Below are 23,829 nucleotides of genomic sequence, written 5' to 3' on the forward strand. Positions count from 1 at the left end.
ACTCCAACAGGAAGAGAAAACCTTAGTCAACTGGCCTTGACTCCCCCAGATACCAAGGAAAGCTATGAGTTATGAATCTATTATGTCTTTATTCAATGAGAAGTAAGCCAAACTCCCATGAAATAGAAGGAAGAGGGATGGAAAGCTGACTCAAATGCAAATGCTCCTATTAAAAGGTGTAAAAAGCCTTGCTCAGTTTTGGGGTGTGGCTGGGAGTGGCTTTTGGAGGACAGCAGAACTAAGCAGTTAAAGGCAATTACAGGTATTTTTGGAGGTGAAAGAATTGAACATCCCAATGACAGACAGGGAGGCATTTACTTTATGTACTCAGAAACTGGCCCCCAAGCTGGGACTTGTGGGAAGGGTGTGGGCCCTGAGAAACTTCAGCAGAAGGAAGCTATTGCATTAAACTCACCCCCTAAAGGCTCCTCTGTGCTCAGAGGCCACAGAGCGACACTATAAAGAAGTGATTCTACAGCATGGGGGGAATGGCTCAGTAGGCAAAGTGCTTGCCACACAAACTGGAAACTGAGATCAGACTTCTAGCCTCTATCTACTGAGTGAGGAGGGGTACCTGTGCCTATAACCTGAATGTTGGGGAGGGGAAAATGGGGGAGTCTCTGAAAATCACTGTTCAGCTACTCTCACTAAACGAGTGAGATCCAGGTTTAGGAAAAGACCTGGTCTTGAAACACGAAAACAGTGAGGTAGAGAAAGATAAGCCATCCAGGCCTCATCACCCTCTGGCCTTAACCTCATGTTAACCTCACAGCCGATGCTCACACCTCATGTGTATACACACACACACACACACACACACACACACACACACACAGAGAGAGAGAGAGAGAGAGAGAGAGAGAGGCAAAAGCCACTCCTCCTCCCACCCCACCACCAACTGGAAGAACAGGAGGCAGGAAAGGCTGATCCTGCTGACACAAGCAGCCTGAGAGATTGACTGTAATTGTGCAAGTAAAGACAGGACCCAAAGTGTGCTTCCCAGTGTGCCTTCACCAGCCACAGCCAGGGTTCCCGGAACTGCACAGGCTGCTGCATCTGCTCAGAAAGTGTTCCAGTAAGCCTGTGCGGGAGTCAGCACCCTGGAGTACTGACCCACCAAATGAAATGAGAATTCATTGGCTAACATTGTGCTCAGAAAGGAAATGACAAATGTTCCCAAGGCAGTTGGAAGCGGTCCTCCAATGTGCCAGTAGCGCAGGGAGGGATGAGTGGGGAAGAGAGAGGCCTAGGAGCCTTAGGATCATAACAATGATCATAATTATTACTCTTGAATGCTTGCTCCATGCCAGAAATTCTATCAAGGGCTTCATGTACAGCATCACAGCAGTCCTTAAGCCATGGGAATTAAAACTGTGTTTCAGAGAAGAGACAAATGAGACCCGGAGAGGCTGAGTTCACCACTTAAGGCAGTATAACGGGCAAGTGGCACGACTGGAATCCAGCCGTGATGCCAGCCCACATTGCTTTCTGAGCACGCAGGACACGGGATGATCCTGACAGTCCAGACTTAACTATGCGGTCTGGAGTAGACATTTTTTGTTCCAGATTTTAGAAAAAGATAAAATGCCTGGCTCTGGGAGAGAGGCTTCTTGGTTGCGTGTTTGAAGTTGGGGCCTGTTTCTGAAGTCTTCCAGGGGGTCTGGGAAAGTTGTTTGGAGAAGAAACCAAATGAGTTTTCCAAAGTTTTTTAACAATGCAAACAATGCAGAATCCAGAAGTGGCTGATGACTGTAACACTCCAAAAACAGAGACAGGAAGCTCACACACTTAATAGGGCATTTTCCCCAGATGAAGAGACAGCAGCTAAAGGAAGCCTGGGGTTTACCTAGTGGTGCTGTGTGAAAGAAGGGAGAGAACTGTTCCCTCAAAGAACTGATCTCCGAAGAAAGCCTTTGGAAGCATCCCTTTGTGCTCCATCAAAAGGGGCCTGAAGTATCCACAGGTTGCTTCCCCCAGCCTCACCCCCACAGTCCAGTGTTTAGAACACTTCTTCTCTAACTTTCAATCTACCGGGAGTGGTCAGACGCTACACACATTCAGCTTCTGTGTGGCACCAATTGGGGAAAACACAGAAGAGAATCTCGTGGATGATGCCACTCATGGAGGGACCGAGGACAGGGCAATGACACACACCAGAAAAAGGAAGGATGGAAAGAGATGCAGCCGGTTTGATAAGCAACCTTCACGTGTATGTGTGCGTGCGTGCGTGCGTGCGTGCGTGCGTGCGTGCGTGCGTGTGTGTGTGTGGTATGCACACACATGAGGATGAGTGAAAGAGAGAATATGAAAATAACTTAAAGAGATAGTATAAATTAATAAATGATAGGCTTAGAAGTTAATGTAAACAATACAAGTATATGTATGGCAGATAGTTGAGAGAGAGAGAGAGAGAGAGAGAGAGAGAGAGAGAGAGAGAGAGAGACTCATTGCCAGATAGATAATAGAGAGACATGGTTTTTTTCAAAAATTCCATTTCAAACTTAGTCTAAACTCACTATGTCTAATCATAATGTCACCCAAATCTCTCTAATACTAAAGTAAATCACAAGCCTTCAGAGAAAGGAATTCCAGTCCCAACCTCATTATTCAATAGGGATTCTTCCAATGATTCTACATGCAGGGTTTATGCTCCTGGGTCAGGACATTAAATAAGGCACACAGGGTCACTATGCCAATAGAGGTTATGGCCCAGTGGAGAAGCCAGACATTAGACAAGTCAACTATACTGCACAATGAGTCATGGTAGGAGCACAAGGTGTGGTGGGATCCAAGACCTTGTTCTAACAGCAAGCCTTTGCTCTGAAAGGTCATGGCAGGGAACTGAAGAATGAGTTAGGAACTCATTAATCAAGCTGAAGTCCAGCAAGGTGTGCAGTCATGAAATTTACCTCAAAATAGTCATGTTGGCTCAAGAGAATCTGTTTCTTCTAGCTCCTTCATCATTAGAGAAAACCCCAGCTCCCTTCTTTTCTACTAAATAATCACATCCACGAGTCCCGTCTTTAAACACCCTTGGATAGCATCATAAATCCTTCAAAGAGGAATGGAAAATCACCACGAGAAGGAAAGAATGTAAGAGCTGGGGGATGGGGATATGTGCTCCAAAAAGGCATCCTGGACATGACGTGACTGTAACACTCATTAACTCGCCATGGCTGCAGTAACTTACACAAGATCGGACCTGCCAATGTTTCATCGTGAATAGAGGAGATGATAATGAGACCTCACCCCTTCCTAAGAAACTAGCAGCAGTCAGTGGTTGCTGAGAGACAAGGAGTCACTTTCTTCAGTGGTGTAGCCACTGATTCAGGGCTGGTGTCCCAGTAAATAATTTTCCAACCATGCTCATGTTAGCAACTATACCTAAAGCCAGTCACTCACACACAAAAACAGACTTGAGGACAAGAAGCAAACTCGTGCGGAAGAAGAAAGACTGGCTAAAGACAGAATGGGAATGAAAGAAAGAGACTGGGAGGGTAAATGACTCAAAATCTTTATGAATATATGAAGCAGCCAATAACTTTTTTTAAAATCCTGAAAGTCAGGATGTTAGATTCCTGAGCTAAATGCACTGAGGAGGGGATTAGACCAGAAAAACAAAGCAAAACAAAACCTCTTGTCTGTTCTCAGATTTATTAAAAGGTTAATATATTGAACACTTGAACCTTGAGCTCAAAGGCACCAGAAGGAAGGGCTCCTCGCACCCATGACAGACAATATTACTATAAGATTCAGTAGTCAGTTCCAGACTCCCTAAAGCTAAATCAGCCCCCAAGGAGCTAATGCTGTATGAAGGCACAGACATGGGTTTTGAAGCTATAATCTGGGATCCGAATCCTCAGAGTACACTAATTAGCTCTGACCTTGACTTGTAGTGAACTTGGGAGAAAAAAATCATTAAAACTTCGCTACAGTTAGAAAAAAAAGTATAATAATGCTCACCACGAAGTTAATGTGAATACTGGATTAGATAATGGAGCTAAAAACACTTCACACACATTAAAACACTCCAGTGGAAAAATGTAATAGAAAGGGGAAGCTAGCCATCTCCCTTGGGGGTCATCATCTCAGAACTTACAGGAAGAGATACTCGTCCAAGGTCAGGGTAATTCTTTTTTAATGGATCACTGCAGAGAAGTGGTCCTCATGTATGGGGCAGCTCCAGCAGTGTGGAGATGGGCTGCAAGTCCTGAGTTTCCAGTAATGAAGTGCTCAAGCATGCAAAAGATGAGCCCAGAAGCTATCTCTTATAAATTAATACAAGTTTAAGGTTGTTTCTCAATGTTTTTTTTTCCTTTTTTGGAAGCGAGGAAAAGATACATTTATAGCTACTGGAACTAAGACAGAACATAGACCAAGGGAGCCTCAAATTGTAATGAGTCTCTCACAAAGCCTAGCCATCAAGTGCAGCTTCTCAAAGAAAGCTGGAGGATGTAGCTCAGAAACGTAAGAAACTACCTTCGCCCTTTTGACTTTGCCACATATTAAGTCTTAAACCATAGCTCTACCAGATTGATCAATACTTTCTGTGTTTTTATACATCATAGCAGATGTTGTTATCATGGCAATATAGATCTAACTGAACTCAAATTTGCACAGAAATCTGGAATCTGTTCTGGAGAGGAGAGGGCCACACTTCCATCTCCAATGGGAGAATCGTGATAGGCTTAAGTCCATCACTATGGCCTGAGTTCTCCTTGCCAGTCATGTGATCCTATTGGTCGAATGAAAGAAAAGAGAAATCAATCAAAGACCTCTGGGAAAGCCTCTTCTTTATTTTAAGAGAGATGCTTATGAATAAAGCATCTCTTCTGCTGATGGATACTGACAGAGTTTTCATGCATGGAGCTGTGGATGCCAAGTGGCCAACATGAGGAAGATTTGTTAGAAGACAATGAGATTAGCAGGATGCAACGTTAGAAAAAAGAGAGCCATGGGTCTTGGCAATATCACTGAGATTCTAAAACTACACTACCCTCACATTTCTTGCTGTGGGAGGAGTTATTTCGAGAAAGCTGATTGTTCTACTGCTTACAGAGATGCTCAGCTGGATGCCTGACAAGTGTGGACCGAGATGTAGGCGATAGATAATAAATATGTGGTTTGCTGCCTCCATGGGCTGTAGCTCTTGGTGGACTGTGATGGTTGTAACTCCATCGCTATCTCATCTAAGGAAGTACAAGAAGATGAGAAGGATGCTATCATCCTGATGGAGTAGCTACCCTTCACTTTTCTTGTATCAGACATAGTTGCTGACAATAGACCATGTGGGGCAGCCACTGCCTATACCATTTAGTAAACTTTTTTTATCATCCCCTGCATTTGACTTTGAATGCTTGTTTTCTCACCACATCCACATAACTAGTCTAAAAGAATCTACTCTCATTATCTTCAGAGTCAACAGTTACCACAAAGATAAAGCAGTGAGGTCCCTGAAGCCAAATGGGTTGACATTCATATCCCAGAGTGCATAGCTGCTCATCTTGTCTGAACCCAAAGGATACACCTGCATGACCACAGGAAGTCATTCATACATACGTACCATCAGACCCTAGATCCAAGCCAAAAGTTTTAGTCTTACACAAGACTTAGCATCACAACCTGACAGTAAACTATACATTTTGCCCAGTGCCACTCCATCTGGAACCTTCTGTTTCTCCAGAATTTGCCTTCCATTTCCACTCTAGCACATGCTCCTAAAAGCTCATCACTTCATAGATTCCCATGATTCTCATATACCACTATCAACCACAAAGCAGACATAATTGTCAACTAGCTTCAATATCTGGTAAACTTAACATTTCTTGCTCTTTTATACAACCCAAGAGTGAGGCAGCCAAAGGGGGGCTCAGTTTGGTTAATATCACTATGGGAACTTAGACCACACCCACTAGACTGTATTTTTCCACATAGAGCTGATGGGGCTCTGAGTTCAACAAATAGGGACCTCAAAGAACAGGGAATGCTATACACATAATTAATGCTGATCACCTTCTGAGGCTCAAGAGGCTTAGAACAGATGGGAATCCCCTTACTATATGCCTTCATAAGATTGTGGGTGTCTCATAACACAGGACATGTGCAATCAAATAAGGGGTCTTTTTTGTTTAGCGTCTAGCTCCCAGACACACTGTTAATTCCAGGAAACACCAATGAGACTCTGCTTCTCATCTCAAGTTACATCATCAGTGTCTAGCAGACACTATTTATTGTTGTACACATCTTGTTGACTCAACCCATGACCATTGACTCCACTCAGAATCCCAAAGTCCAGTCTCGGTTGCTCTGGGCCTTTTGCTCCAGTTGCCCCATATGGCAAAAAATGATCCAAAGAACACCAAATAAGACAAGTAAGAAAATGCACAGCTCTAATACAGCGATGGTCCCCAAAGTGTGTAATCACCTATACCATTCTGCATTGTGCCACTAATACACTGCTTGTTTGGCTCCCTCTCTTTTCATATTCAAGGTCTTCTTAGAGTGGTAATTCAGTGCTTAGTAACTTATCCTCTATTATTTCAAAGGGGGAAATGGAAAAAGATTTGTCTAAGAGTCAGAAGATCTGGGTATATAGCTAATGAGATGTGTGACCTTGGACAGTCAGCTGATGCCTTGAAGTTTCAATAGGATGTCCAATAAGTACAAATGTGCTATATACTTTCCAACTCTTCCTGTTGACTCAGTAGCCTCTTTGGCCACTGTAACTTCTCTTTTAGGTTTTCTTCTCTTTTTTTTTCTCCATTTTATGCACCATATTATGGTGCCGATGTGGGGGTCCAGTTCAACTTGCACCTTTCAAGGTGTCAAATAACACTGGATAGCCTTCCCACCTGTCTCCAGAGTTGTGGTTGAGTTATCCCACCAAAACTATCGAGACCCATCTGTACAGAACACCTCAGTCCCCTGCCAGCCTGAACACATTCACACGCTTCAGGAAATGGCACAACCAAGAAGAAGCCTGAGCCAATGTGAAGCCCTCCTAGATAAGAAGGGGGTGGAAGCTCTGAGAAGATTGGTGAGCATTCCAAAGAATATAGTTTCAACGATTGGGGTCAACCAGCAACAGGAGACACAGATAAAGGTGAAAGTTAGACCAGGTAATAATAGCACCTTGTAGTTTCATTTCAGTGCTTCAGCCCGACCAGGGAAGGAGGCAGGGAACAAAACCCTTTTCACACCAACAGGCAAAGGTGCAGAGGTCAAGGGGAGGCAGAGGGATTATTATCCTAGGTGGTTCACACAGTATATCGAAGCATTAGATAGATAAAGCCAATAGCCCAAGGTCACACAATTAGGCTTTCACAGGTTGGGAATTAGAGCAGAATGTCCTAATCTTACCCACGGGCTATTTCTAGTAGACTCTCCATGGAGCCTTTTGTTTATACTTCAGTTCTATCTTATCTTACCTTCCTAGGTAGTGAGCCTACTTTTTCCCTCGGGGATGTGCAGGGAAATTTGAGTGGCTCAGAGTGGCAGGCTAGCCCGAGCTTAGAATTCAGCTTTCTGGACTTGGATGCTATGAGCTGGGCCAGTCTGTGGAATGTTGTTGCTGTTTTACCTTTGAGAAGCAGAGAGAAGAGAGCCCAGTGGCAGCTGAGAATGCAGACACTCCAGGGGCTGATAAAAGTTGTAATTAACATGCATGTACAACCCTTTCATCTTCAAAGGCTTTCTTCCCACTAGCTGGTTCTTTCTCCTATCACCCTCATGGGTGAGGCTTCGAAATTTTTTTTTTTTTTTGGTCTTCTCAGTTTACAGATAGAAGTGATGTGAAGAAGGGGCCCTTTGCCAGTAAGTCTGGCCTTGGTTCAAACAGGAGATTCCTGGCTCCAAGAATCTAACTTGACATGGGGTGATGGGAAAACAGAATAAGCATGAATCAGAAGAGAAGGCACAAGTGACTGAACCTGTCCTCTGGGTAAAGGACTATTTTTATACTGTTCTGGAAGTGGGGTGGGCTGGAGAATATGGCTCCTTATCTAGACTCAAGAAAGGCTAAACTTCCAGAGGATTCTACAAATGTCTTTCAGAAATATGGCATAGAGGAGTCTGGTGTTCTAGTATGGTGTCATTGGTGTGACAGAAGGGAGCCAAATGCTCTATATTTTGTCCCTAGCAGACGTCACTAGTGAATCACAGCATTCTTTGTATAAAGATTAAGCTTTTTAACACTGCACCCCATGAAGCCTCTATTGATCAGTAATAAATGTCACAGGAGCAGAAATCGACCTGTTAACTGCTGTCACAAGACTGGTTTGGGAGTCACCTGAATTGTCAACTTTCCAAGCAAGGTAAAAGTTTTAAAGTTCTCAGCACTGTGTTGGAGTTCACATTGTTCCAAATTGTGTTAGCACTGCCTGACAGAATTGAGGGCTTCCTCAGAGTCTCTGAGGGAGAATTGGACCCTATAGACAATGTCATTATTATTCTGTCACCTGGAATCTGTTGCATCCATCTCTTCAACATGAACTGTCTGCATGGCTGTCTGCAGCCAGCCTTTAACTGCAATGAAGCCATACCCTTGTCCACGCCTTTAAATGCTTTGCTCATGATGTACCCTCTTTGCTTCCCTTCTCCTGGGTTCTTTTTTCTCCCATACTCAGTACATCTTCTGGTTCCTTGAGCTCTTCCTACACATCAGCAGCTCAGGGGCATATCTTGCTTTTTCTGATCTCCACTCAGTTACACACTGTCTTCTACTTGGTACCTTGAGGGTTTCTACGTGGAAGCTTGATGGCTTCTACTAAGTTAGTAGCTTCTAGTTATCAAGTTTCTACTGACCTATCCCATACCTGAGAATAGCTCTTCTGCACCCCTCACTTCTTTCTACCCATCAATCACACAATTCAGTATAATAAACTGATGTTTGTCACCATTTTATATCTGAGGAAACAGGAGTAATGATAAAATGAGGGACCACGCCCACAGCCATCCTGGGACCAAGACAAAGGGTTGTCTGCTGGCCATGTGTGGGTTCTCACTTCTCGCAGAGTAACATGATGTCTGTATAGCTGGTTGGAAGTACAGACAACAGAACCAGATTCAACAACTAGGGGCATAAGTATGACACAATGCATGAAACTATCTGGCATTTTATTTCAAACAAAGGTTGGTGGATTCCAGGTGACTGTGTTGTGGGGACAAGCAGAAAGGCTTACAACCTGACAGAAGACCTTCAGTCACTGACTGAGGGCTGGAAGTAGATAGGGTATTCAGACTCTGACGCCCCTTGCAAACCTCCTTGGTAACATAGCATTTATGATTTCTTTTCCTTCTGCCACCAAGCAAGAATTTTTCTGGATTTACAGAAGAAAAAATTAACAAGAATTGGGAAAAACAAGAATCTTGGTAAAAGGAGTAAACTCATCTTACTGGCCATCTTTGTACAGTACCCTGCTTAAGTTTTATATGTATATGTTTCATATGCATGTATAATATATATCATATGTACTATGTTATATCGTTTTATTTTATGTGTATGAGTGCTTTGCCTGAATGTCTATGGACCATGCCTGACTTGGGTATGCTCAGAGACCAGAAGAGACGGTCAGAAGTGAAACTATAGACAGTTGTAAGCTAGCATGTAGGTGCTGGGAATAGAACCTGGGTCCTCTGGAAGAGCAGCCAGTGCTCTTAACCGCTGAGCCATTGCTGCAGCCAATAGGTACATGTATTATAGTGGGTGCTTTGGTCGAGTACATGGATCATTTTGTACTAACATGCTGTAAAGGCTCCTTGAAGGACATTGAGAAATCCAGCACGCTCATGAAACTTTGAGTGAAGGACATAGTTCTTTCTTCTCACAGACGTTGGATTTCCAGACCTCCTGGTGCAATACTATTTGAATTATCATTTGAAACAAACAGTGTTTCATTCCAATCCTGCCCATGATCCCAGGACTAGCTTTCTGCAGTGGAAGCTGCGTGGCTGAGACACATTGTTAGCTTCTCTGTCCCAGACTGCTAACATCTGCTCCCTTCCAAGAAGGGAGAATTTGGTAGTGTTCAAGGAGGGAGAGTCCTTGTTCCTTGGACTCACTTTTGTCTGCTGCTGTTTATGAAGTATAACTGGGTCTTTGTGCTTCTTTCTGGCATGAATTAAAAATTCACTGCTGACATTAAATCCACACTGTGCATCACATTTTGGGTACTGTTCTGTTACAGTATTATAGTAGTGTTATTTTCTCCACAAAGTTTTATGAAGCATGGGTATTGGTGAGCTCAGAGTGGGGAATTTACAGAGCAGGGGGATGGAAAGGACTATAGAGATCACCTAGAGTCTCTTTCCTTTCAGACATGGAGAAAATAGAGGACAGTGGTGTGGTGAGGCATTATATAGTGACTTAGTAACAGAGAGAAACGTAGAGGATTGTTTCTATACTTAGAGCACTTCTGTATGCTGTGGGACTTTCAAAAGCATGAGCTGAATCCTGGTCTACAAACAACTGCCTGAGCTCACCCGGCTCTTGGGTCACAGAGAGAATGAGCTAGGATCTTTCTTCTTTCACAGCCATGGAGTCTTCAGCACCGACCTCCCCTAATAACTACCTCCTCATTCGCACACCAACTGTCTGATTACAGGGAACAGCTCCTAGATCTGGAAACCATTGATGGGAAGAAATGACACTCAACTCTCTCCACCCCACCCCACATTTTTAATGTAGGAACCAAAGAGCCAACACTTTATCTCAACGTGTTGCCGAAAAGTAGGATTTTGATGGTGGGGGTTGAATTTATACAAGGTCAGGTTTTGAGATGACTGAGTCACACACATAGCCAGATCTAAAGGAAATCAAGAAGCCTACTCTATTGGACAAAATCTAATGGGCCTTTTAAGCTCCTTGCCTTGCCTGACATGTTAAACCTTAAGAAAGGTCCACTTAAACTAAAGAGGGTGCCCAGAAAAGAAACTTCAAGAAGTTTGAGATTTCCTTCAAGAAGCACTAGGGAAGAAAATGTTTTCTGGATACCAAAAAGAAAAGACAGAATTAAAAATAAGATAGTCAGAACTTACCCCCCAAAATCTCAGTTAATGATGGTGATTACTTCTAGATTAAGTCCAGAAGTTTTATTCAGTTAACTATCTAAATATTTAATGAGAGCTTACTATAGTTGGGGAAATATGCCAATAGCTGGAAGCTACGGTGTTTGCAGAAAACTTCATAGTGCATGGGTTTTCCATCGGGAGCTTTGGAGTCATACAGCTACAACCAAAGAGCATCACTTTAACTTCTTTTTAAATTAAGTCTTGATTATTTCTGTGTATATGTGTATACCCATGTATGCATATGCATGCATATGTGTGTTCAGGTGCATATGTACACAGAGGCAGGAGGATACCTCCTGTCATTTCTTAGAAGTAGCCCACCCTGTCTGGAGGAGACAGGCCCTCTCACTGACTTAGAACTTATCAAATAGGCTTGGTTGGCTGCCCAGAGGTCCCCAGCAGTCTTCCCATCTCCACATCCCGGAATTGGGACTATAAGTGCACATGGTCACACCTGTTTTGTTTTGTTTTGGTTTGGTTTTTACATGGGTGCTGAGGACTGAGTTTAGGACCTCATGTTTTTAAGGCAAGCATTTTCCAGACTGAGGCATCACCTGAACTGAAGTTCTCATGAAGGATCAGGCAATGCAGCAATAGCATGAACAACTAGAGGAGAATGATTGCTCTTAGGAGTGTCCAAATGAGTGAGTGTAACCTCTAAGGTATCATGAAAACAGAGGACGCAACACAAGACAAACTGCCAGCTGATTTCCACTCCAAACCTCATCCATGCATGCATGACCTCTGGTCTTTGGGCTTCCCTCAGTCTATGTCCTCCCTTTGCCCATGGGGAGCCCCTACAGCTCTCTGGTAGCTATAGAAACAAAGCAAGTAGTTCTCTCTAGGCTTCAAGTTGGAACTAATATCTGTTAGACTTAGCTCGTTGGATTGTGTAAAGTTGTTGTTAGTAGCATTTGTGCTTGACATACTTATTTGATGTTTCTGGAGCCTAGAGAGATGGGGTCTGGATTATAGTAAAATGGCTGTCAAAGGCAAAGGCAAGAAACAGGTGCATGCAAACTCTCTTTTCTCCCTGGTGTCTTAGTTCCAATGGTGGTGAACATTTGCTAAGAGGTTTCACTATTATCCTTTTAAAAAATGAAACAAGGAACGGTGCTGCCTCATTCATGGCTCTTGTGGATGCTTTTGGAAGGCACTGCTGACTCGCTTAATAGTAAAGATACACACGACATTGAAACAGATGGGAAATCCTGAATGAGTTCCTGCCACTAGATTAAAGCAGCCCTTTCTACAGACTGAGTCATATGTGCCCAAAGTGCTTCACCTCCTCTCTTCCTGAATGACTTGTTTCTCAGCCAGCGATAGCCAGAGAAAAGGATCTTATTGCCTGAGTGACATTTACTTGCTGCACACCAAGCCAATTCCAGGTCACCTGGTTTGCTATAGAGCTGGGAAGAATGGCTGTCATGAACTTAAGTTCTCTGTACCTTGAATGTAAAACCGAACTCCTGGCCAACTCCTGTCTCAGTTTCCCTTTCTTTTCCATCAACTCCTATTTGTAGAATGAAGGCCCTGGATGCAGAAACTTTTCAGCAAACAAGGAGTACTTGGTTTTTATTTATTTGTCCCATATCTCCCTCAGCTTTCTTTAATCACAAGTCACAGTCTTAGATGACAGAAAAACGTCAGTCATCAAAGTCCATCTTCACCCAGGAGAGAAATAATAAATGAAGCAACCAGGAACAAAAACCACACATCACCATCCATTAACTCGCCTCCCAAAACTCACCACAGAAAAGGAACTAGACTCCTGCTCAGGTATTTATAAGTGAGCCCCTCAGAGGACGAATGGAGGAAAGTTTCCATTACATGATCTTTTCCCTTCTCTTTTGCAAGTCCAGTCTCCTCCTCTGATGTCATGTTTTAAAATGAAAGACAGTGAGCTGGAGAGATAGCTTAGTGGCTAAAAGTGCTCACTGTCCTTGCAGAGGCCCAGAGTTCAGTTCCCAGCACTATACCAGGTAGCTCACAGTCACCTGTAACTCCAGATCCAAGCTATCTGACACCCTCTTCTGGACCCTTTCTGTACCTACGCTCACATGATGACCTGAATCTCAAGTCCCTTTATTTTACAACTATGTGGCCCTGGCCCATTTCCTTAAATTCTGTGCCTTGGTTCCCTCTGTAAAAAGAGGATAATAAAAGCACTGTTTTCATAAGATTGGTGCATAATTTAGACAAGTTAGTTTATAGAAAACAGAAAGAGAGAGAGAGAGAGAGAGAGAGAGAGAGAGAGAGAGAGAGAGAGAGAACCAGTTCTGTTTATGATTATTAGCATTGTTTATGGTAACTCAGAAACCTAGAGTTAGCCACCAAAAGGCAAATACAAACGGTGTACGAACTCTAAAATGCACTAACTTCCAGCCATCGCCGAGGGTACAGATGTTCAAAATCACCGCTCATCTGCCCGTGTGACCTTTCCCTTCCTCCCTGGGGTTTTGCAATTAACCTTTACTTTCAAAAGCTGAAGACTTGAGGAAAGTTCTTGGGACCTGAGTTTTGCAAATCACATCCTTGGTGACTCAAGCCCTCCCCACCCACTTTGAGTCTGTCTGCCCACACTTGCACAAAGGAGGGACGCTTGCACCAGGCGGGTACACCCAGGCAGGCAGCTGGTGCACCCCAACTTCATGGCGTTCTGGCTTTGTGAGTCTAGACCCCACAATAGCCCCCTCTTCCTGTGTTCCACTGTCTCTGAGCATTGGTAGACGAGTGATCCAAGGGAGTGCAGGACCTACCCTAGGCTTGAGCTACTTTGTACTGGGCAAGCTCACTGCAGAGGAAGCTGGTGGGTGCCCTGTTAGCTGCCAGGCTTCCTGCAGATTAGGCACTTTTGGGATATGTAGAGTCATTTGAATAGCAGGCCATGGAAGATATCAGAATCTTCTGGGAAGGGTTTCTGCATCACTCCCTGCTGCTTCCACCTACCAGAACCAAGTGTGTCAGAGGGTCGGTGAGCTTCAAGGGCTCCTCGTCTCAGAAAGCCAACCTTGGCTGGCCAGTTTCATTTGAGGTTTAAGTGTGAGTTTGGTGTTACCAACCCCTTCCCAGCTTTCCTAACCCTCTCCTTAGACTGGCCCCATAGCCGGCAGCCACCAAAACCACCACAGAGCGACAAACCCTCTGCTTGGGAAGAGGACATAGAAGCAGTCGACCAGCCAAGCCTTCTCCCCACCCTGTGCAAAATGACAACGTTATCAGCATGCTGTCACACACACATAAACATATTTGTACCCTCAGTGTGTCAGCCAGCCTGCCTCTGTACATGAAAATTCTTACTTCTCTGTTTGAGATACTCTTTTAAGTACAACAATTCTGGTCCTCATTGTGGGCCTGCATTGGGGTCTAAGACCACAAAACTGGGTGAGATCTAATCCTCATTAGCTGGAATTCCTCAGGGCATCCCATGAGGCTGCAGAAGGCAGGTAGCAGAGACACATTTTCCATTTCTCACTAATGGTCCTGGTCCCCAAATGCTTGCTGGCCAGTTTGGAGCTTGTTGGGTTCTGGTTTGGTTTTGGTTTTTGTTCTTGTTGTTTGCTTTGGAGTTTTTGTTGGCTTGTTTGTTTCCCCAGTTATGGAGTTGAACCCAGGATTTCATGCATGGTAGGTAAACACTCTGTCACTGAATTCCACCCTAGTTCCAGAAGTATATATTTAACAAAAATGTGAGACCGCTAAGTGAGTGAAAATTTGGGTTCAAATTTAAGGCCCTCCTTAAAAAATGCTGAGTCCTCATTCAAGCAGAGGCATAAAGTAAACGGAGTCATCAGCTTCTTGTGCAAACTCCAAGAATCTTTCTCCGAAGTAGAGAAGATCCCCTTTGAAAATTCCACAGGGCCAGCACGCAGCTGCCACCTGCTTTTAGCTTATGCTTTCACAAGAATCATTTCTCGCTCACATTCTGGTTAGAGTTGCTAAAATGGAGGTCTTTATGAAACACCACTGTAGGTCATATCTTGTCTGAAACTCCAGGTCAGGCTGTTGAGAAAGCAACCCCTCTCCCCCACCCACACACATAAGTCTCCTGTTTTATAGTGGAACTGAGTCTACCTGGTTGGGTGTATCCTAGAGGTTCTCAGTGGATTTTGGTTCAAGAGCTTTGACTTCTGTAGAAAGCCATGTCAACCCACTGCCTGGGATTTCAAGACTTCCCCTCCGATGGGGCGGGTATATATAATCATTCAAAGAGTTTATACCAGCAGTTCTCTATGGGTCACTGCATCCAAAATGCCTATGAGAGCAGCATAGGAGTGTCTGTGGGGCCTTTTTTAATTTGTAGGCAAAGGGCATTGCCCTGACTTGTCTCTTAGGCAAGGAGCAGCCTCTCCCTTTTTGCCAAGCCTACAAATGAGAGCATGTCTAAAGGGGCAACTGGACTCTGATAAGGAAACGGGCCTTATTTTAGCAATAAATATCTAGGTTGGCATTTCTAACAGCTGTGGTTGAGCCCTGGGAAAGATGAGACAGGGAGGGCAAAGCAGAGCAGCCAGGAGCCTACGTACTTCTGGAGGGAGGCAAGAGAGGCCATCCATGATCACTCTGCTGAGTACAGGGGGCAGGAGCAGTGGAGACCACATGCTCCTGAATCCTCCAAATGTAGTGATGGGGTGATGTTAGATGGTGGGGCACCTCGACTCTACTCTTGTGTCCTCGGAGCCTTGATTTCTTTATCAAGAAAATGGTGCTAGGAAAATCTTCATGTGTGTGGTCATTGCACGGCTATGTAAGAAAACCATCGATTAAACTGAATCTGAGCAGTGAGTAGCACTTACTCTTAAAGGTTTTGGATGCTGAGTGGCAAGAGCAACATGCCAGGATTTTAAAAATAGGGTTCTTCTGGTATAGGGACTCCAAAAGAAGACCAACAGAATCAGCTAACCTGGACCCAGAGGTGCTCCCAGAGACTGAACCCCAAACCAGCGAACATGAGCTGGACTCCCACGTATGTAGCTTAGCCTTCACGTGGGTCCTTAAACAACTGGAGCAGGGGCTCTATTTATCTGCTGTCTGCCTGTGGATCCCATTCCCCTAACTGGGCAGCTTTATCTGACCTCAGAGGGAGAGGATGTGCCTAGTCCTGCAGTGACTTGATGTGCCAGGGTGGGGCTCCCCCTTCTCAGAGAAGGGGAAGTAGGGATGGGGGAGGAAGTAGGTGAAAGGAGACTGAGAGGAGAGAGGATGCTGCAATTGGGATATAAAGTGAATGAATGAGTGAATGAATGAAGAGAAATACATGAAAAAATAGGGTTCTTCTAATTTTTCAGTGATGCTCAAAAGCCATATGAAACAAGACAGGTCTGTCTTGGGTACCATCTTCCTTTAGCGTACGATATGGTGATCATTACTCTTAAACTCAAACTGAGTATTTCGGGCCATAAAATACAAATGTGTGATGAGTATGTAAGGTAGTACTGAAGGGGTTAAAAATGTTATGCCACACCCCAGATTAGCCACACCTTCCTCCTCACCACTTCAGAGGAAACAGTGGTACTCCAGAGACTGCTGGTCTATCAAAGTTGTCCTTACACCCTAAGGAGCAGGGAACTCACCAATCCCTGTCTCCCATGGTCTGCTTCCTCTTGGGGAAAAGCAGGGTTTTTTTTTTTTTTCCCTAAGTGACCTTTAAAGTTCCCATTTTTGAATCTATGACAATGAATCAGGAAATTTTTAGGGAATGAATGGAAGAAGATCTGTCATAAACCAGGAATTTCATGTGGTCCAGCATCTCCTCCTGCGTAAGGGGAAGTTGGCAGAAAATAGAAGTTTCCCACCTCAGCTGCCAGGGTCTCCTCACTGTGCTTTAGAAGGAAGTAAATGTCCTGTGTGTGCCCAGGAATAAACAGAGACACTTTGGCACAGATGGGGCTTGCTTCCTTACTTCTTCACATGGGAAGACTTAGCCTGAATTCTGATGGCCAATGCAAAGCAACAGAGGCCTACAGAATGCTCAGAGGAAGCAGAACAATGCCTGCTTCCCCCAAGTCCCAAGACTCTCACGTGACTCCCTCTTTACCAACAATGGAGGTGCAATTTTCTAGCCATGAGCGTTGGAAAGGGAGAGGACATATGCAAGTGGACACTTGTCCCCTTCGCCTTCAACCTAGGGCCACTTCCTCCCCTAGGAGAGAAGTTGCTTGGCCTCTACCAGTTCTCTACTGCTTGACTTCTGATGCAGCATTGGATGGTTTTTCCTGCTACCCCCACCCAACTTCGCCCAGTCTCAGTGCTTACTCACCATCTTCCCAAACCAGAATGGGGCAACCACGATGCCTCTCTTTTCTCTCGGCCTTCTCCTTCCCCTCTGCCAGCCCAGATTCTTTGCTAAGTCACATCTCATTTCTGGTCTCAGTTCCTTTCCGACAAGGGAGTGAAAGCCAGGGTCTAGGTAGCTGCTGCTACTGGCACTTACCCTACTTGTCCTGGAGCCGCACTGTACAGCAGGAAGATAGGAACCCCAAGGCAGAAGACAGCCTGCTGGCCTTGGGACCTGACTCCAGGGGGTTCGGAAGGGCAGCAGGTAGTAGGGCTTTTAGAATAGCTGGGACATAGGCCAGGAAAATGTGGGAGTTCAGCCCTTCAGTCCCAACAAAGGTGGGAGTAGTGTGCTAACCTTCCTCCTGAGGCAAGTTCAGGACTCTCTGCCCTTCCCTCATCCATCCTGAATGTTTCTGCCTTCCAAGGGTCCCTTGGAGCTCTGGTTCTCTATGGAAGCCTCCACTGTAGTCTCTGCTGGCTAGATACCGCTTTCCTGAAGGTTTTCGATTTTGTCTAGCACTCACATTTAGGTATCCCATGGCAGTCTGAGCTAATGAACCCAAGTTCACACCCAGCACCATCCCATAGGAGAAGCCACCTAACCTCTCTGAACCTGTTTCCCTACTGGTAAAGGGGGTGGTGGTGTGTGCATTCCTCACCAAATCACCATGAGGATAAAATGAGAAATGAAGGACCTCACATAGAGCCTGGCACAGCAAAGGGGCACAAAAAATGGCCAATGGTGCTGTGCTGCTAAAATCATTCGCATTACACCTGCATCCGTACTCAAATTTTAACATCCGGCAATGGAGGTGCAATTTTCTAATCCCTACCTACCATGCCTACAAAAACCCAGTTTGATACCCCTTACGCCCCAGAACTGGGTTTAATAAATTCTTGCTGAGAGGAACCTCCTGTAGTCTGAGCTGGCTTAGTGACCTGACTGACACTTCTTAAAAGAAAAATTAACTATGCTGATGATAAACAAAGCCTTCGTGTAATTATCTGTTCGTATACATATAAAAGAGGGGAAACTCTTAGAATTGAGCCATACTGAATACCTGGCCCCAGCTCCTCCCCTCCACAGCCACAGAAGCCACCAACCTCGTTTAGATGGGATATTAGGGACTCCGCGCTAAAGTTCACGTGTTACCCTAATGCAGGCCCCCTCCTGCCCTGAAGCTGCCAGGCAGCGAATATGGACCCTGTTGCTGTTTGACTTTGCCTAGACTGGCAAACCCAGGAGACTGCAAGCACCGGAGGCTGGTCCAGTTATGTTCCTGTCTTGTGTCCTCCTTGGCCCATGCTGGAACCTTTTGGGTACTCAGAGCCTCACACAGAACCAGTTCAAACTCCCACAAGCTAAAATAAAGCAGTCGGTGATCAAAGCGGACTCTAAGAGCCCCGAAAACTAGTCTAAGCCAGGACCCGCTCTCTTCAGCTTTCTGAGGCTCCTTTCGGAAAAGCCCATTGCCAAATAACTGGCCTACAGCTATGTGAACACCTTGGGGAGTGCTCTACAGGTCCTTGCTGCCCCAGTCTGTGGCTCTAACCTGCTAGCCACAACCAGCCAGGCTTAGGGAACCCTTGAGTGCCAGAGCCTGTTAGTCAGGACAGAGGCTGTGCATATCCAAGAGCACAGTTACTTTTGAGCCATGTGCTTCAGCAAGCGTCGGGGACCTCGCCCAAAATTTGCAGCGGGCAACCTGCCCAGCAAACTTTCTTCTCCCTTTCTCTTTTCCTTTCACCAAAGCAGCACTTCCCAAGAGCAAACTCTTTCCAATAGCATAGCCCCAATCCCAGCTTTGCTTTGCTAGCCCAATTCACTACAGTCCCTCCCCGGGCAATTCAACCCAGAGGCATCCAGCTGGAGTCCTCAGGCGCTTCGCCGAACGCATCCCACAGTCCCGGCTGGCGGGCTACTCACCGATCTGCTGCTGTGCCAGGCTCAACTGTAAGAGGCAAAGTAGTCCCCAAGCTGTGTGCCACCAAACCTTGTCCATGATGTGCAGGATGAAACCAAAGGATCTAGTAGCCTCTGGAAAAGGGTCGCGGGGAAAGGGGCAAAGAGGGTGAATGGAACCTGTCACTGGCTGGGGGCTGCTGGGCAATGAGACCGCCTCGGAAGTTGGCCGTGGTTTTTATTCCAGGCTTTGAAAGAGTGACCTAAGAGGGAGGGAGCGCGCGAAGGACACACCCAAAGAGAGGGGGCTGTGACTAAGCAGCCAACGGAAGTTTAAAGACACACCAACCAGCTTTCGCTGCTGCCCCTGCGCCCCAGCCCTGCTCTTCCCCGCAAAAGAGAAAGGCTGCTGCCCCCATGCGCCCACGCCCCCCAGGGCCACTCCACAGGCGTTCAACCCTGGCCCAGCCCGCCAGCCTATGAGGAGCGCTGCCTGGGACAAGAAGAATGGCTGAGTCCTAGGACCTCGCCCCTCTGAGTTAAATCCTCCAGTTTCTCCTTTGCCACTAAACTTCTGGGAACCTGGCTAGGGAAAGAATGGGTTTCCCAGGAAGCTGGACTTAATCTTAGGGAGGAGCTGAGAAAAAATTAGAGAAATCTATCCCCCGCTGGATAATGCCTTCCTGGCCAGGGTGGGAATTGAAAAGTAGGGAACTTGTGGGAGTTTCCTCTTTCTCTCTGAGAGAAGTCCAAACCGCTCAGCAGATCTTTGCTCCGGAAAACCCAAGGATGCCAACCCATTTCATTCATGCTCTCACATACTCACACATCCACCCATCCATTCCTGTGTCCACCCATCTTCCTCCTAATGCACTAATCTACCATACTCCATCTGCCCACCAGTTCTTGTATTCACCCACCTGTACAACTTTTCATCCACCCTTCCATAAACCTTTTTTACACCCGTCCTATACTCGTTCATCATACGTCCCACCCATCTCGATGCATGTACACATTTCCCGTCGTCGTCTCTCACTCTACCCATCCTCATATCCACTCACATATTAACTCTTTCTTGTTTGCATTTTATACTCCCTTTGCTGCAAGCTTTAATACATTCCTCTTTACTTCTTGATAAATTTCAAAGAGGGGTGTACATTGCCATTTTCTTCAAGGGAGATATTTCCAGGCTGAAAATCCAGGGGAAATAATATTTAAAAATCACATTTCCCTGTCTTCTCTAATACGATTTGTGTTGCAATTTGGATATCAAAAGCTCTGTTTATTTTTAATGTGAACTAAATCTGAGTGGACTTCTTGCCGAATGAGAGACACAGAAGACATGGCTACGGCAGGACCCAGAATGAATCGTGCCAGAAATTCTGAGGGAAAGTGATATTTTGGGATTTACTGAAAAAACTGAAAAAGCAAGAGAAAGGCACCCAGTCACCTGCCCATCCATTTATTCATCAAGCATGTAATGAGTGCCCAAGGGTATCAAGAGAGGCAAGGCCTGGTTTGTCTCCTGGAACTAGCTCAGTCACAAGCCAGCTGCTGCCTGCAATATAAAATATACTGCAAAACCACAACTAGGACTGGGACGATGGCTCAGTGATAAAGAGCTTGCTATCAAGCACATGTCCCAGGTTAGATCCTTGGAACCCACAGGGTGAATTAGGCAAATTGTCCTTTGCCTTTCACGGGCATGCCTATGTGTATCATGGTGCAAATGCGTGCATGTGCACGTGTGCACGTTGGAGCACAGACATACACACATAATCAGTAACTGTTAAAATGATTAAAGATAATTCAGCCAGCTTCATGTATCTATAGGCTAAAAAATTCATAAGAATTGCATTTGTTCTGAGTGTCTACAAGCTTTTTGCTTTTCATTACTTTGTGAACCACACAGCTCAACCACTACGTATCACATAGATAAATATATATATATATATATATATTAATATATAACTCTACATTTCATTTTGCTAGGTATTACAAGTATCTAGCCATGACTAGAAGAACATGTGTGTACTGCATGCAAATACTGAGCCATTTTATGCAAGAGAATTTATCTTCTGAAAGTTTCAGATGAAGCTTGGGTTTTCTGGAAGTGATCTGTTGATAAAGGATCTTTCTCCCCCTACCCTCCTCTCTCTGTTTCTCTGTGTGTGTGTGTGTGTGTGTGTGTGTGTGTGTGTGTGTGTCCTATAAAGACTTGAATATTAGATCAGATGATGAGACTGAATGCTCAAAGTAAGAATGAAGACTAGAGAATTCTGCAGAGACCAGGTTGTAAACTTCAAGGAACTTTGAACTTGGTCCTGTAGAAAACCAAGAGCCATTGTGAGTTTTAAAAATGACTTTTGTGTGAAAACACATATAAACTGGCTGTCACACAAGTGCAATTATGTGGCATTTAGTTAATTCACAGTATTACAGACCCTTCACAACTTCATTGTCGGTTTTTCAATTAGGGAGAACCGTATGGCAGCAGTTTTAGAGACATTGACAGCAGTGACAGGGTTGTGAAATTGTTGAACCACTACCTAGCCAGTCTGTGCCTGGCAGGGCGGCATGACACAAGGACCTACCGTTCTGAGATGGAGAAGGCACCTCTTGGCCTTATCTGAATACAAAGCACTTTAGAATTTGCCAGTAGGTGGAGAGAGCTGGGCACTCTGTTGTTTCAGACCTAGAGACCATTTATTTCAAATTATAAAGGTCTCCACTTGGGGTAAACATCCTAGTGGGTTTGGCAAACTATGGATGAGGAATAATCTTGAACATTTCTGTTCAAGATTTTTGTCTGATTCTCTTTGGTGGAGGAGAGGGAAATAGGTAATTAACAGGAATGATTTTTTGTGGAACCCGGGGGTTCCTTTGGGAGCCCTTCAGTAAAGGACATAGAGGCCAGAGCTGAGGGTTTAAAGTGAGCTGTGTTCTTTCCTTGTCTCTCAGCCTACATGACATGGTCAGCTTTATATATCAGATGAGGTTGGGCACACTCAGGATGGTATGGCTGCAGACAGTTTTAGATATCAGAATATCATGAGAGCATTCATTTTGACAAAAGATTCTAAAAAACAAACAAACCAGAAAAAAAATCCAACCTCAGACCCTGCTTTGTTGGAGTGTTTTGCGTTTGTTCAGTAAACAATACTGCCCAAAGGTGTGTGGCGGAAGGCGAGGGGGAGCTGACTGAAAACGCTTTGCGAGCTGGAGAGAGACATGCAAATTCTCTAGAAATTATTATTAGGATTTTTCTCCCAGAGGGGAAGGGCTTGCTGTCTCTTCCCGATAGTTCAGCGAGGGGCTGAGACAGCTTGCCCTGGTGCCACAAATGACTCAGTTTCGATAATAGACTAAGACAGGCTAGTCCTTGGGAATTCCTGGATTATCTCTGTGTCTTCTTCAGTCACCCCCCCTTTTTAAACACCTCGCTCTCACCATGGGCCACCAGGTCCTTCCCATCTTCTCCTTTGCACCTCTATGAAAGTGAAAATCCTTAAAATGATTTGCTTTATACCTTTGGTGTCAGCTGTGCATCCCATCAGTCATCTTTTGTGGCCAAAACGTGGATGTGGGAAACTGAAACAGGGAGCTCGAATTGGTGGGGCTTGTCATGAAATCACAGGGTTTGGAAGGAAGCCAGAATACAGTCATCAGCTTTGGGCTGAGAGAGCCCAAATCTGAGCATCAGCAACTTCACCTCTGGGAAATTCGGGTTCAAAACGAGGGTAAGGAGACCATTTTCATAGTTTAGGAATACTGAGAAAAATAAGATATAAGGATCCGCCACTGCGGTGCCCACTTAAGTGGAGAGAGCAATCACTTATCATCCTATGAGCTGCCAGTGTCCAGGGACATGATTGCATATCAATTGCAGTAGCTGACGTATTCTAGTCTCTGGCTTTCTCTATCATGATCTATAAATGAGCACTGTACAAATGCACGAGTGATTGCTGCTTTCTTTTTTCCCATCACAGCTTATGGGGTGTTTCAGAAGCTACATGAGCTCATGGGTAGATCCAGGCAACTTGAGGGCTGCTGAACACATTCAGGCAGCGCGCTCTGTAAAGTGGCCAGTTCAGCAGCCTACCGAGGAGCCTGTTCACATCATACAGATGAGACGCTCTTACAGAAACGCCAGGGCCTGATGGCTTCTGATGAGTGATCATAGAGCTCCTCTTCTTAAGCAAAGAAAAATAAAAGGCTAGACCAAATGTGAATGAAGTATGAAGGGCAAGGCTGGGAGACCCAGAGATGGATCGTGGAATGGTACAAACATGGAACACCATTTCAGAGACAAGAATTGATCAGCCAAGGTAAAGGTAAAAGTACTATTCCGGTTAATATTGAACTCTCAATGGAATTCATTCTTAGTTCACAGTCACAAGCTGAGTTCTACACATGCAAATGAGCAATAACGAGAAACTCTCATGAAATAATCATTAGTGGAGTCTAAAAAGCCGGTAGCTAGGAATGAGTGAAACTTTATGATAAATAAATAACTTTGAGTGACTATTATTCAGCTAGAAGTGATCACAGAGCTAGGCCTTTAGGATTAATAAAACTTT

General features: G+C 44.9%; 1 protein-coding gene across 9 annotated transcripts in view; it reads right to left on the reverse strand.

Moving 5' to 3' along the window:
- The window catches only part of Cd44 (CD44 molecule), an 88,613-nt gene extending 69,152 nt beyond the window's left edge, over positions 1-19,461 (reverse strand). For all 9 annotated transcript variants that reach the window (XM_087649445.1, XM_087649440.1, XM_087649436.1 and 6 more), the window contains 1 exon segment: positions 19,274-19,461. In XM_087649445.1, coding sequence (XP_087505571.1) covers positions 19,274-19,349 — 76 coding nt within the window. In that variant the 5' untranslated portion in view covers positions 19,350-19,461.
- Positions 19,462-23,829: the final 4,368 nt, after the last annotated feature.

This window comes from Rattus norvegicus, chromosome 3 (genome assembly GCF_021556685.1).
Source record: "Rattus norvegicus strain SHRSP/BbbUtx chromosome 3, alternate assembly SHRSP_T2T, whole genome shotgun sequence".
In the NCBI taxonomy this organism is placed as follows: domain Eukaryota; kingdom Metazoa; phylum Chordata; class Mammalia; order Rodentia; family Muridae; genus Rattus; species Rattus norvegicus.